General features: G+C 46.2%; 1 protein-coding gene across 6 annotated transcripts in view; it reads right to left on the reverse strand.

Moving 5' to 3' along the window:
* The window catches only part of LOC140455411 (netrin-G1-like), a 78895-nt gene extending 64240 nt beyond the window's left edge, over positions 1 to 14655 (reverse strand). The window contains exons 1-4 of one of the 6 annotated variants that reach the window (XM_072550249.1): positions 14426 to 14655; positions 12628 to 12661; positions 10667 to 10778; positions 8991 to 9542 (exon numbers count right to left, since the gene is read on the reverse strand). In XM_072550249.1, coding sequence (XP_072406350.1) covers positions 8991 to 9233 — 243 coding nt within the window. In that variant the 5' untranslated portion in view covers positions 9234 to 9542; positions 10667 to 10778; positions 12628 to 12661; positions 14426 to 14655. Of the gene's footprint in view, positions 1 to 8990; positions 9543 to 10666; positions 10779 to 12627; positions 12662 to 13224; positions 13767 to 14425 lie in introns of those variants that run through there. The other 5 variants (XM_072550251.1, XM_072550250.1, XM_072550248.1 and 2 more) reach the window with 5 other exon arrangements.
* Between the last annotated feature and the right edge of the window lie 1180 nt (positions 14656 to 15835).

Below are 15835 nucleotides of genomic sequence, written 5' to 3' on the forward strand. Positions count from 1 at the left end.
CAAAACCTTTTTTTTTAAAGTTGCATTCTCAGGTTAGCTGTTAACAATGGTGATAGCTAGACAATATGTTGAAGGTGTTAGCCCCCTGTGTTCTCTGTCTATGATCTGATGTTTAGATTGATTCTAATCTAAAAAGTGAGATAACAGCATTTTACATAAATTCATGCAGTTTTTGAGCTCAGAGTTCTACATGAATATATGCAGTTTTTGAGCAAAGTGCAATGTAACTCTGCAAGTACAAATTCACCTCACAAAATGTATGTGTGCATGTGGGTCTTTGTCTGTCTATGTGTATGTGTGTCTGTCTGGGGTGGGGGTTGTGAGTGTGTGTGTCTCTTAAGTCTGTGAGGGTGCGCATGTGTGAGTGTGTGTGTCTATAAGGGTGTGTGTGGGTGTCTGTGTGCGCGTCTATGTGTACCTGTATCCGTGTGTATGTGAGAGTGTGTGTGTGTGTGTAGGAATATCTGTGTGTGTGTGTGTAGTGCAATGGTGATCACCTATAAGGTGACATAAACCCAAGGTCCCGGTTGAGGCCCTCCCGATGGGTACCGAACTTAGCTATCAGCCTCTCCTCGGCCACTTTCCTCTGCTGCCTGTCCCGAAGTCTACCTTGGAGGTTGGTCACCCGAAGGTCCAAGGCTGAATGTCCTGGACCACTGAAGTATTCCCCAACTGGGAGGGAACCCTCTTGTCTGTTGAGGGTTCCCACACTCACACATGCACCCCCTCACAGACCTAAGAGACTCTGCACTCACTACACACACACACACACACAGACAAAGACCCACATGCACACAAAAATTTTGTGAGATGAATTTGTACTTGCAGAGTTACATTGCACTTTGCTCAAAAACTGCATACATTCATGTAGAACTCTGAGCTCAAAAACTGCATGAATTTATGTAAAATGCTGTTATCTCACTTTTTAGATTAGAATCAATCTAAACATCAGGTCATAGACAGAGAACACAGGGGGCTAACACCTTCAACATATTGTCTAGCTATCACCATTGTTAACAGCTAACCCGAGAATGCAATTTTTAAAAAAGGGTTTTGTGATTTACACATGAAAGAAGTATAACTATCACTGTATTCTAACAGATGAAAGGCTTAACAATCAATTTTTCAATGTATAATTTCAGTTACATCACACTGCAAATTTTTGCTATAAATTCTGTGTTACGAGCAAGCCCCCCACTATGACCTGATGAAGGAGAGTCGCTCTGAAAGCTAGTGTGCTTCCAATTAAACCTGTTGGACTATAACCTGGTGTTGTGTGATTTTTAACTTTGTACACCCCAGTCCAACACCGGCATCTCCAAATCATGACTGTCAAGATATTATGTGACTGAACCTAGTGATTGGGCAGGGTGCAAAGCTTCCTCATTATCCTGCAATCAACATTTTGCTAATTGTTAAATGATTGTAACCTGTATAATCATGCAACTCTCTGTATCTCATCGGAGTGATTTGCAACCATTCGGTCGACTTGTCTCTCACTGTGAGCTCAGGAATAAACCAGTCAATACTCAAGGCTATTCTTCTCTTTGTATAATAACACTTGCCTCAGCGACTAGCTTCAGAGCATTCATAAACTCAGAGTTCTCAATACGACATCCATCAATTCTAGGTAAAAACAATGACTGCAGATGCTGGAAACCAGATTCTGGATTAGTGGTGCTGGAAGAGCACAGCAGTTCAGGCAGCATCCGAGGAGCAGTAAAATCGACGTTTCAGGCAAAAGCCCTTCATCAGGAATAAAGGCAGAGAGCCTGAAGGGTGGAGAGATAAGCTAGAGGAGGGTGGGGGTGGGGAGAAAGTGGCATAGAGTACAATAGGTGAGTGGGGAGGGGATGAAGGTGATAGGTCAAGGAGGAGGGTGGAGTGGATAGGTGGAAAAGAAGATAGGCAGGTAGGACAAGTCATGGGGACAGTGCTGAGCTGGAAGTTTGGAACTAGGGTGAGATGGGAGAAGGGGAAATGAGGAAACTGGTGAAGTCCACATTGATGCCCTGGGGTTGACGTGTTCGGAGGCGGAAGATGAGAGGTTCTTCCTCCAGGCGTCTGGTGGTGAGGGAGCGGCGGTGAAGGAGGCCCATGACCTCCATGTCCTCGGCAGAGTGGGAGGGGGAGTTGAAATGTTGGACCATGGGGCGTTGTGGTTGATTGGTGCGGGTGTACCGGAGATGTTCCCTAAAGCGCTCTGCTAGGAGGTGTCCAGTCTCCCCGAGCAGATCGCTTTAGGGAACATCTCCGGGACACCCGCACCAATCAACCACAACGCCCCGTGGTCCAACATTTCAACTCCCCCTCCCACTCTGCCGAGGACATGGAAGTCCTGGGCCTCCTTCACCGCCGCTCCCTCACCACCAGACGCCTGGAGGAAGAACGCCTCATCTTCCCCCTCGGAACACTTCAACCCCAGGGCATCAATGTGGACTTCACCAGTTGCTTCATTTCCCCATCCCCCACCTCACCCTAGTTCCAAACTTCCAGCTCAGCACTGTCTCCATGACTTGTGTTACCTGCCTATCCTCTTTTCCACCTATCCACTCCACCCTCCCCCTTGACCTATCACCTTCATCGCCTCCCCCACTCACCTATTGTACTCTATGCTACTCTCTCCCCACCCCCACCCTCCTCTAGCTTATCTCTCCACCCTTCAGGCTCTAAATCCATCAATTCTACTTTTACCACTTTTTGATCTGTCACCCAACGCAACCATCTAAGGAGATTCAATGGCACTTATTTCATTTGTGGCTGAAAGGCCTACCCCTGGCTGCCTACCTTCTGGACTGGAAGCTGTATTTAGGTTATGTTGTCCCTTTCCTTTACCAATCCCACTCTTCTCCTTTTGAAACTTCAAGGCTTGTGTGTGGCACTTCACTTCTAAACTGGACTGCTACAAGGGAGGCACCCACTGCATAATTTTCTTCCATCCACAAGAGTATCCCATCACCAAGTCACCCTTTATTTACACATGGGGAGTTCTTGGCACTGATCCAGCTCACTGTGATCCAACTCTCAGACTGAACAGAACCTCTGACATTCCTGTTCTTACCTGGACTCCCTGATTGGACCAAGTTAACAGCCCCAAATTAGGGAACTCATATTCTGGAGGCTGGTACAATTACAGCATTCAAAAGGCTGGTTGGTTATATTAACAGGGAGGATTTAGACGGAGATGGGTCAAGTGCTGGCAAATGGGACTAGATTATGTTAGGATGCATGGACGAGTTGGACCGAATGGTCTGTTTCTGTACTGTACGTCTCTATGACTCTATGGGGTCAAACTGGCTGACCGCATTACAATCACGCAGATGTCAATAGTGAAATATGAAATATCAATCTGCACAAATTCAAAGCAATTCACAATTCATCTGGACAAGCTTGAGTAGGGAGCAAAGAAATGGCAGGTACAGTTTAATACACAATCATCAAATTTCCTTATTAGTGGGGTCAGGAGCACAGCCTTCCTACTGATAGCAAAAAACACAGATACCGCTCCAATGTCTACCACTCAGAACAGCACGATCAGACTGGATGAGTCAATAGGGGAAGAAAATGGCATCTGGCACCAACGACGTGAGCGCCCAGATCTTGGGGTTGCAAATCAGCACATAAGAACACTGAATACTGTGAAATTCTGAGATTGGCCAGGAGAGAGGATGATTTTGAGTATTTGCTAAATTGAAGTGGACCTGCAACATTAGATTAGGGAAGAGATTTGATTTGAATGAACAGGTCACTTAGACTATCAGCACAATGCTCTCAGACTGCTTACCAAACAAAGTAACTGTCAGCAGGCATTGCTAGAGGTGGAGCAGACAAGCCTCGGAAGGTCCTTTTCAAATAGCTAAGAACTTTGAGGTGATTACATAAAGTCCTCTAGTTCAGCCTGAGGCCATTCAGCCTATCTTACCCATACTGACCCTTTGACAGAATTAGCTAATTTGTCCCTTTTCCCCGTAGACCTGCAATGTCTTCCCCATTTTCAAGTGTTTATCAAGTTCCATTTCAAAAGTTATCACTGGATCTGTTCCTGCTGCCCTTTCAAGCAACACATTCCAGATCATAAAAAAAACTCACAATATAAAAGAAATGTACCCAATGCCCCATCTGTTTATCTGAGTCACACTGCAGATCATTATAGCCAATGTGCTATATCGCTCTGGGATACATTGCGTCTCACAAAGCAATCAGCCATCTCTCTCTCTCTTTCTCTCTCTGGGTCACAGTGTGTATTTCTCTATTCAGTGTCCTATCTCTCACTGGGCCACTCAGTGTGTCTCTAAATTCAGTGACTAGGAGAAAGTGAGGATTGCAGATGCTGGAGAATCAGAGTTGAAAAGTGTGGTGCTGGAAAAGCACAGCAAGTCAGGCAGCATCCAAAAAGCAGGGGAGTCAACGCATCGGACATATTCCTGATGAAGGGCTTATACCCAAAACGTTGACTCTCTTACTCATCGGATGCTGCCGATCTTGCTGTGCTTTTCCAGGACCACACTTTTCACTCGATACTCACTGGCTTACTTCTCTTCTGTAGTGATGAGTTCAATGTACTCTCGGAATCTCAGATGTGGTTAATCTACCGTTTTGTGCAGAGTCACGAATTTTGTTTTGCAGCTCAAGAAACATTAAAATCGATGAACAAATTGACACGAAAGTGGAATTGGATGGGAATACTTTGAGCCGGTGCCAGAGATTAATCAAATTGGGGATTACAGAATCAGCAGAATATCCATTTACAACATTGAGATCGATGGGAATTAAGTGAAGCCTTTTATGTCGAAGAACAAAGAAAATAATCATCTCCTCTTCATTCTCGTGACAGCATCCTTCCACTTCCACAACAGCACCCGTCTCCACGCTTTGCTGCAGTATGTATACTGAAAATTCATTCAATGATCCTCTGTTAAAACCAGTATAGAAATTGAAGCTGTTGTCCTAAAGGGAAATAACACTGAAAATGGCTGAATCCAGATAGTATCCCTTTTTCTTTGTTCATTAATTGACCCATTGAAACATTCTCAGCATCCTCTACTTAAAGAGATGAAAAGCTGAAATCTTTTTAAATGGTAACATATTCGGGAAGTGTGGGTGTACAAATGGATCTTAGTGGCCTATGTACAAATCATTTCAAGTAGATAGGCGGGTACAGTGAGCAATTGCTATATTGGCCTTCAGTGCAAGAAATTTTGAGATCAAAAGTCGGGATGCCTTACTGTAGTTATCCAGGGCCTTGCTGAAACCACACCCAGAGAATTGCATGTAGTTTTAGTCTCCCTACGTATGAAAGGGTACACTTATCACAGAGGAAGTGCAACAGAGGTTGAATTGGCTGATACCAGGATGGCAGGACTGTTTTATGAGGAGACTTAGCCTGTAATCATTAAAGTTTAGAAAGATAAGAGAGGACTTAATTGAAACAAATAATATTCTGACAGGTCTAGACAAACTAGGTACAGGGAGGATGTTCCCCCTGGTTGGAGAGTCTAGAACCAGGGTGGGTTATTGTGTCAGGATACAGCACTGGCTATTTAGGAATGAGGTGAGGAAACATTTCTTCACTCGGAGGGTGGTCAACCTGTGGAATTCACAGTCACAGAAGGCTGTGGAATCCGGGTCACTGAGTATACTCAAGAAAAAGATAGATTTTGTTTAGATATTAAAGACATCGAGCAGTATGGAGACAGTGGGAATGTGATGTTGAGATAAACGATCAGCCATCACTACGTTGAATTTTGGACAAGGTGCAAATGGCTGAATGGCCTCCTCCTGATCCTAGCTTCTACAAGATCAAATGTTGAAAGGTTAGAGAATTGGAATAGCACTGACAAGCAAAGTGCAGGTTACACTTCTTCTTGACACAGCACTGCTGATCCACAGCTAGGGAAACAAAAACCCATCCACAAACAATATCTCCCTTAAAACATACATAAACCCTTTCCTTTCCGAAACCCATCCATAAATCATCCCTCTTCAACAATCCACAATTTCTTTTTCCTTTAAACTCACGCACAAGCTACCATTCCTTTTTAAAGAGTGAACAGACTACATAGTTCAATAGGAATTGACCTTGAGAGGAGTCAACTTCTGATGACAGAGTCTCTTGCTTGGTTACTGCAGACAGGAGTTCAAAGCCAACTGCATTGCTGTGGTCTAGAGTCACACATAGGCCAGACAGGGTTCCATAAAGACTGCAGACTTCTTTTCCTTAAAGGAAGCTCAGTGAACCAGATGAGATCTCTCTGACAATTCAATAGTTTCATGGTCAATATTCTTGAAGTGGGCTTTTTATTTATCATTGTTTCATTGAATTTATATTCCCCAGCTGCTGTGGGGAGATTTGAACTTGTGTCACTGGATCAGTAGATCTCTAGATAATTAGTTCCCTGGTTGCTCACAGCGCTAATGTTCCTGGTATCTAAATTAATATTTACATTTCATCTCATTTACAATTGAAACACACGATTGAATTGTAAAGTAGATTGAATGCGGCCCATTTCATTTCAACCCAGATATTTAATTGATGAATTAATCTGGTTGAGGTTATGCAGTTTTTGTGAAGGATTGATAAACTGAATCATTCTTTGCTGTGATGTCCTCTGTTGCACAGTGTTTGTGACTGACTGTTTTTCTTATCCCCTTACTCTTTTGAGTATGCAGACCATGTGTTAAAGGGGAGGAGATGTAGGGACAGAGTGACAGGTCGATAACTTGATCTTTGAACTGCTGTCAGAGCTGTCCAGGGAACAGGCGGGGTTTCTGTTGAAAAGTGCTCCCTGCTCAGATAAGGTTGGAAGAGGGAAATTAATACTGTGACTGGCCGTACAGCAACCGTAGAGGATTTGAATCAAAACAAGGTACAGTGCGGAAAAGACAGGAGATTGGCACAAAGTCATACTGCTCATTCTGTGAAGATGATGGGCTCAGAGCTCTCCTCTGTGCCATAGTGATTCTGTGGATACCTTCAGCATTCTGCTCAGCCCAGTCTCAAATGCCAACATGGGATTGGAAGTCCCATTCTCTGGTTTACTGCTTCAGTAGCATAACTCCTACACCACCGAACCCCGATACATTATATCACCACGGCATCTGTGCAGGAATTAGTGACTTTGCACCAACGTCACAGCCACAGTCTGAATGCATTCTCACTCTCAAGTTTTCCATCTCACTCACCCACTCACACTGAATACAGAATCAGAGAACAGAAGTTCAGGAAACCGAACAGATTGGGAAAGAAGGAACAAGAAAATGTGCAAAAAAAATACACAGTCACAGAATTTTTCTAAAAGAAATGGTGAGACAAAAGGCTCAAAATTCAGGCACCCCTTCCAGATGCCCACTGGCCTTTAAAGCCCTGACATCAACAGAGGGGAAGCAAAAATTTAACCCTGAATGATCGCCATGAGAAACAGCCAATCTGATCATGGTTGTCTGTGGGATATTGCTGTGCACAAGTGGAATGCTGTATCTCCCTACTTTGCAATAGCTATCACCTTTCAAGGAGTGAAGTACTTTGGGAATTTCTGATGTGCCGCAGCTAAGACAGAAACAAAGACTCTGGTCTCACAGGATCCAGTCAATATTTCAGACACCGCTCTGATGCTGCAGTATGGAACATTTGTAAGATTTACCTCGAAGACTCATATTATTGTTATACAGTGACAGGTTACTAATTGACCTGGAGAATAATTCCCTCTGATAAACTACGTGTTCTGCAATAAATTATACATTTTCAATTATTGCTGAAACATGTGGATGATGATTAAATCAGGAGTTTTCCTAAAACAATGATGTAGGAACTAGTTACCCTGAGGAGATGATTAAATTAATGACAGGATAATTAATATTTAGAAACAATCGTGAATTTACATCTCAATGACTTCATCGCTGAATAGTTTATCGGACTGAAACCCAATCAAATCAGCTTGTCAGACACATTGAGATGACAACTCCCACAGGAATCCAGTCTGGTGCTTTTTGGCTGAAATCGGAATTTCACAAAATGAAATGTTTCACAGCAGCCCCAAAGAATTTGAATGTTATAATATCAGTAACCATAAACAGAATTGGACAGATTCCCCACCTGAGATGTAACCCCAGACTCTCCATGTTAAGCAAAGACCCTCATCTCTGGAGTAATTCCTGTAACTGGCCTCAGCACCCTCTCTAAGACCTCACCATCCTGGATGTTGTCTAGAAATGGATACAATCCTCCAACTGGGGTGTAATCAGTGACTTTTAAAGGTTTGATATCACTGCTGACTCACAGAACTTTTCAGAGAACATCTCTGGGACATGCATACTAAATAACCCCACAACCCTGCAGCTGAACATTTTAACTCCGCCTTCCACTCTGCCAAGGACTTGCAAGTCCTGGGCCTCCTCCATCACCAAATCCTAGCCACCCGACGATTGGAGGAAGAACACCTCATCTTCCTCCTTGGGACCTTCTGACCACACGGAATCAATGTCGATTTCAACAGTTTCATCATCTCCCCTCTACCCACCTTATCCCTGATCCAACCCTCCCACTCGGCACCGCACCTTGAACTGTCCTACCTGTCCATCTTCCTTTCCACCTATCTGTTCCAATCTCCGCTCTGATCTATCACCAACACCCCCGACCAGCAGCTACCTGTTGCCTTCCCAGCTACCTTCTGCCCCCAGCCCTATCCTCCTCCCAATTATCTCTCAGCCCCTTTGGGCCCTTCCCCACATTCCTGATGAAAAGCTTATGCTTGAAACATCGATTCTCCTGCTCCTCCAATGCTGTCTGACATGCTGTGCTTTTCCAGTGCCACATTTTTTGATTCTGATCTCGAGCATCTGCAGTCCTTACTTTCTCCTTTGTACTCCATGTGTCTAGTAATGAATCCAATGTAGGAGTGCGACCAGAATTCACTTTGACAGAGGCCAATCAGTGAGCCTCTGTTCACAGTACCACACACAACAGAGACTGCTTCAGAAAAGGTTGTACTCACCAGAGTGCAGTACATCTCGGGGGTCTCTCCACACGTGCTGTTTGGGGGATCCAGACTGATCTTCAGGAACCTGGTGAGCAGGGTGGTCTCAGGTTGGCAGGCCATGTAATCCCAACTCATCCACTGGTCCCAGTGGACCCGGGTCTTACACAGGTCATAGTGTCCCCAGGATGGGAAGTGCTGTGCAGAGAGAGACAGGGTCACATAGAGGGTGTGAAGGGGCAGCAGACTTGATAGATGCATCACTCCGATTGGACAGATAGGGAGGAAGTAATCTTAGTTCTTCTAGGAGTGATTCAAGGCAGTCTCCGATTGGACTGGACTTGCACACAGAGGCAGTAGATCTTGGTGTGTTCAGCTATTCCTGTGGTTCATCTTCCAGCTGTTTGTCTCAGTGTTGCTGCTGCTATTCCAGCTGCTGTCCCAGCTGTTTACTCTGCCATACATATGCGCTGAATGGCTGTTCAGGCAGAACAGAGAGCCAATATGATCACTGTCTGCTAAAAAGTAGCAGTTTCCCAAAGATCACCCCTCCAGAATGGAATCTGAGCCCTGTTGAGAAAGAAATCGAATCAACGAAATTCAGAAAAGGAACTGACCTCTACCTTTGAACATTGATCTCAAATCACAGGACCACAGACTTCCACCCTCAAGTAACACATTTGCTGGAATATGACAGGAATACCGAGCAGCTGGGATTGTAGCATTGATAGTCCGTGGATCAATGACAGAAAAATAAAAGTTGCTGGAAAAGGTCACCTGAGGACCCTGCAGCCTTCCAGATGCAATTTCGAGTTTGATAATGTTAGGGCCTGAATCCCTTCCTCATGTCCTAGCCTCCTACCACTCACACCAGACCTTGTTACCACCTAGTCTGCCATTACACATGACTAATTGTTAGCCACTAACAATCTCCATTAACAGCTATTCGCCCTCCCAGCCAGATTGTTATCAACTCCTTTGTCCAGCTGTTCTTCTCTCGTTTTGGGCTGTATCCCCATATATCATTTACTCCTTACCGCCCCGCCCCCCCCCCCCCCCCCCCCCCCCCGCCCCCCCCCCCCGCCCCCCCCCCCCCCCCCCCCCCACCCCACTCTATCTTCTGCTTATACAGCAAAATTTTCCCACCTACCATCAGTTCTGAGGAAGGGTGACTGGACCCGAAATGTTAACTTTGATATCTCTTCCCAGATGCTGCCAGACCTGCAGACCTTTTCCAGCAACCTCTGCTTTTATTTCTGATTTACAGCATCCGCAGTTCTTTCAGTTAAATGACACACATAGAGCGCCCAAACTGAGACAACAAACCTGTGTTAATAGTGCCTCATTAGAATACGTATTGGCTGGAAAAACACAAACTTTCATCTGTAATTCTTAGTGACCTTTTAAAGTCTAACCAGAAAGAATGCACCTGTCTTGTACATCAATCCATCAGTGCTGGTTCGCTGACATTAGCACAGCACTCCCTCAGAAATGACCCTCTGACAGTGTAGAACACCCTCAGTTCTGACCTTCTGACAGTGTAGCACTCCCTCACTACTGATCTCCTGACGGTGCTGCACTCCTTCCATACTAATGATTTGATGGTGCAGTCCTCCCTCAGGACTGAAGCTCTGACAGTGTGGCACTGCTTCAGTACTGACCCTCCAACAGTGCAGAATTCCTTCAGTACTCACCCTCCAATAATGCAGCCCTCCCTCAGGTCAACACTGCGAGTGTCAGCCAGAATTTTAGTCTTGAGTCTCTGCACAAGGATTTAAACAGGTCCAAAAGGAGATGTCAGGGGAACTGCAAAAAACAATAAAAAGATTTCCTTATTCTATCACTTCTCCTCAATCTCAGGAGCCAGATAGCCTGGAAAACAAAAGTAGCCTGGATCCAATATTGTAAAAGGGATTGTAAAACACTGATGCTATCAGAATACAATGACCCCACCCAGAGCCTCTTTTCCAAGACAAGGTGTTACTCTGAGCTGTGAATGATACACACATTAGTAACTCAGATATTTATAACACATTCTAGAAAAAAATACGAGTGTTTATAAATTGCTACAAAATTGCAGAAATAGTTTGTGAATGTCTCACTTCCTCCCTAAATAATTCAACTCTGTCACAATCAACAGCAAACATTCTTTAAATAACGACAGGACTCAATACCCCCACAACACAGTCATCATCTCAAACCCCCAGTACACACTCACCATCTCTAAGCCCCCAAGATACATTCACCACCTCCAAACCCCCAATATACACTCATCATCTCCAAATTCCTAATACACACTAACCATCTCCAAACCCCCAATATACACTCATCATCTCCAAACCCCCAACACACACTCACCATCCCCAAACCCCCAACACACGCTCACCAACTCCACACCCCAAAACACACTGAACATCTCCAAACTTCCAACACCCAGTTACCATTTCCAAACCACCAACACACACTCATCACCTCCACACCCCAAACACACACTCAAAATCTCAAAGCCCTTGACGCACACTAACCATCTCCAAACCCCCACACACACTCACCACCTCCAAACCACTAACACATACTAACCATCTCCAAGTCCTCAAAATACACTCACCACCTCCAAACCCCCAATACCCAATTGCTATCTCCACAACCCCAACACACACGCACCATCTCTAAACTCTCAACACCCACTGACCAGCTCCATACCCCCAATACACACTCACCATTTCGAAAACCCCAACACACACTTACCATTCACAAACCTCCAATGCACACTCACCATCCCCAAACTCCAACACACACTCACCATCCCCAAACTCCAACACACACTCACCATCCCCAAACTCCAACACACACTCACCATCCCCAAACTCCAACACACACTCACCATCTCCACAACCACAACACATACTCAACATCTCTAAGCTCTCAAAATCCACTGACCATCTCCATACCCCCAACACATACTCACCATTCGCAACACACACTCACCATCTTCACAACCCCAACAGACATTCACCATCTCCACACCCTGGCACACACTAACCACCTCCAAACCCGCAACACACAATCAACATCTCTACACCCTCAAAATACACTCACCATCCCCAAACCCCCAAAACACACTCACCATCTCCAAATCCCCAACACACACTCACCATCCCCAAACCCCCAAAATACACTCACCATCCCCAAACCCCCAAAACACACTCACCATCTCCAAATCCCCAACACACACTCACCATCTCCAAATCCCCAACACACACTCACCATCCCCAAATCCCCAACACACACTCACCATCCCCAAACCCCCAAAACACACTCACCATCTCCAAATCCCCAACACACACTCACCATCCCCAAACCCCCAAAACACACTCACCATCTCCAAATCCCCAACACACACTCGCCATCCCCAAACCCCCAACACACGCCCACCAACTCCACACCCCAAAACACACTGAACATCTCCAAACTTCCAACACCCACTTACCATTTCCAAACCACCAACACACACTCATCACCTCCACAGCCCAAACACACACTCAAAATCTCAAAGCCCTTGACGCACACTCACCATCTCCAAACTCACAACACACACCACCTCCACAACTCCAACACACACTCACTATCCCCACACCCCCTAACACACACTTACCATCCCCAAACCTCTGGCACACATACACCGGCTCCTGAAAGAGAAACAGCATGAATTAGAGCTGCACGGAAAAGGTGGAAGCTGAGAGAAAGTGGGGGTGAGATGTCAGAGAAACAGACTGAACTTGAAAAGTGAGAACAAAGGGTAGGGATGATCGTTAAAGATAGTTTGATGAATCTCGAGAGATGAAGGGTTGGACTTTATCGGAGCCAGCGATTCCCAGAATGAAATTTAAATTGGCGACAGACTGGAACCATCCCCTGCTGAGCTGTGGCCCTGGTTCACAAGCTTTTAAGTATTTCCCAGATTCTGTTGCACTGCCCGGTATTCAGTATGGTTTCAGATGGTGGAATGCCTTCTGCTGCTCTCTGCATGAAATAGACGAAATAGGAAGTGTAAGTAAAAAGCGGGGAGCATGAGAGAGTGGATGTGCGGGTGCAGAGCTGAGGCTAGATACCGGAAAGCTCTGCCCTTTTGCTATTTTCATTCCCCGGCAGAACTTAAGATCCATACAGGGAAGTAGCGTGTGTGTGTGTGTGTGTTGAGGCGGGGGGAGGGATGTGGCAGTGACGAGCAACTGACAGCGACAGAATAAACCTTTTCTTTCAATTGATTAGAAGAGCCAGTACTGGGTGGTTGGACCGAATGGTCTCCTTCCTCCAAGCCGATTTCCGACCCCACGATATTCCTTCAAACATCACGCGCCACCTGTCCCTCTCTGGCCATCTGAAGAATCAAACGCACCTCCTGATCCTGGATCGCCCGCAGGTTTCCCGGCCGCATTCCCAGTTTTCCCGAACGCCACAGACGCAGGGAGCAAACAGCTGGTGGCCCTCACACTGCCACTTGTGGGATCTTGCCGTGCGTAATCCCACAGCTGCATTTCCGCGGTGATTACCGTTTCAGGAAAAGAAGTGTTTGATGGCTAGGAAAGGGTTTTGGGTTCATTGCTGGGCTGGTGAAAAAACAGGTGCTTCAGAAATGCAATTCCTTTGTTTCAGGATCACCAAGGGATGATAGCGAATATCCGAGTGGGGTGGACCCTGTCCAGCGGAATAGAGAAGAGGTTTTATTCACTTCTTTGGTGTATGAGAGGGTCTGTCTCACTCTGACCCTCCGTGTTAAAGTGGCCCACAACAACTCCCATCTCCTAACGCACCGCCCTCAGTCCCTCCCAGCTCCTGAACTGTTGGCATTCCAGAGCTTGAAATCCCGACTGGAAACAGGAATGAACTGGGAGACGAGTGGGATAAAAGAAAGAAACATCCGACAGGAATTCTCTGCCCCACACTCTGCCTCCACGCTCCCCCCGGGGAGCGATGGGAAACGTGGACAAATCAGAAATTACTGGAGAAGCTCGGCATCGGTGGAGAGAAATCAGAGTTAACGTTTCGGGTTCAGTGACCCTTCCTCAGAGAAAAGTGTCAGCCCACTTTACAAATCCCGGGACAACAGCAGCAATAAAACTCGGGGTTCATTGGAATGTAGGAAGTGTTCCGGAAACTGATCTTAGATTCGACTTAAAAGATATCCGAGGGCAGAGAGCTAAAACGGAGTGTTTCCTCTTACTCAAAGTAAACCAGGATTTCTGAGCTCCGCCACTTCTAGCCCGTGAAAACGCTTCAGGACGGTGTAAAGGCGCTACACCAATGCAGTTTATTTGCGGCCACGTGGACGGTCCACCCTTTGTAACACCTCACTGATGTTGGGCTGCAGGAGTCTCTAGTCACCAGAAACCCTCCCCAACACCTCTCTCTCTATCTCTCTCTCTTTCTGTCGCTCTGTGTCTCTCACTCACCGGCTGTTTCTGAAGGGGGTTTCCTACCCCGGGTTACTGCAATCTCCGATTGAACACAGCCAGCTCCATTTTGAAGCTCCCAATTGGAGGCCGCCTTGATGCGCTGAGAGCCCGTGTGTGTGTGTCACTGGAGACGGGCCGAAAGTTCCCTCCTCCCCAGAGCTCGGCGCATCCACACCTCCCAGACCCAGAGCAGCAGCAGCGTCGGCGCTGAGTGAATCACACGAAGGCAGCGCTCCCCGGCAGGCTGGGGAAAGGACATCACTTTCGCTGAAAGGTGGTGGGGGGGTGGGGAGGGTGTCGCTTGAAAGCTTTTGGAGATGGCAGTGAACTTGGACGCACGGTCCAGGGGATGTGGCTTCAAATCCAAATCTGATCAATTTAAATTCAGTTCAGAAAACTGTCATTATCGGGTTAGTACGAGGAGCACCGAAACATTGGTGCGGACAAGCCAACTCAACCTGGTGGGTTATCAGTCAAAGGTTCCAGACCCACAACAATGTGGTCGATCCTTAACCGGCCCCTTTGAATTCCGCAGCAATTTGCTCAGTTCTGCGGTAGCCAGTATCGGGTAACCAATGTTAGACTTGTCCATTAGAGTTCACATTGCACTCGAAGCATGGTAAAGGCGGATAGGAAGCAGCTATTCACCTCAGTTGGAAGGACAATAACGAGTGGACTCAATTTGAAGGAGGCTTAAAGAGGATTTGTTGGGGGGGGGGTGGGGGGGTTGGTGGAAGGGGCTGATGGGGTGGAGAAACTCCCAGAGGGTGGTGGAAATTTGGAATGCACTGTCTTGGAAGGTATTATAGAGGCAGGAAGTCGCAGACCATTTGAGAAGCGCTTGGGTGAGCTCTTGAAATGCCAGAACATTCAAGTCTGTGGGTCAAAGTCCGAGAAAGGGTCCTGGAGGGATTGTCTCTTGAGTAAAGGCTAAACGGGCTGGGACTTTACTCTCTGGAGGTTAGACGATTAAGAGTTGGTCTCATTGAAATATGTTGGATTCTTAAAGAGTTTGGCAGGGTCAATGCTGAGAGGATGTTTCCATTCTTGGAGAGTCTTGAACCAGAAGGCACACTCTCAGAATGAAAGGATGCTAGTTTAAGAAGGAGGTAGGAGGAGGAATTTCTTCACTCAGAGAGTTGTGAGTCTTTGGAACGCCTTGCCACAGATAACTGTCTGTGCAGGGTCCTTGTGTATATTTAAGGCTGAGATAGACTCTTGATCAGCAGAGGAATGAAGGGTTACAGGGAAAGGGCAGGAAAGTGGACGTGAGGAACGTCGGATCAGCCATGAGTGTTGGAGCAAACTTGAGGGGCTGAATGGCCTTCACCTGATCCTATTTCTTATGATCTTATGTAGCTAGATTGGTGCAGACTCAAAGGGTCTCCTTCGTGCTCCATGACAACC

Source organism: Chiloscyllium punctatum, chromosome 30 (genome assembly GCF_047496795.1).
Source record: "Chiloscyllium punctatum isolate Juve2018m chromosome 30, sChiPun1.3, whole genome shotgun sequence".
Lineage (NCBI taxonomy): Eukaryota > Metazoa > Chordata > Chondrichthyes > Orectolobiformes > Hemiscylliidae > Chiloscyllium > Chiloscyllium punctatum.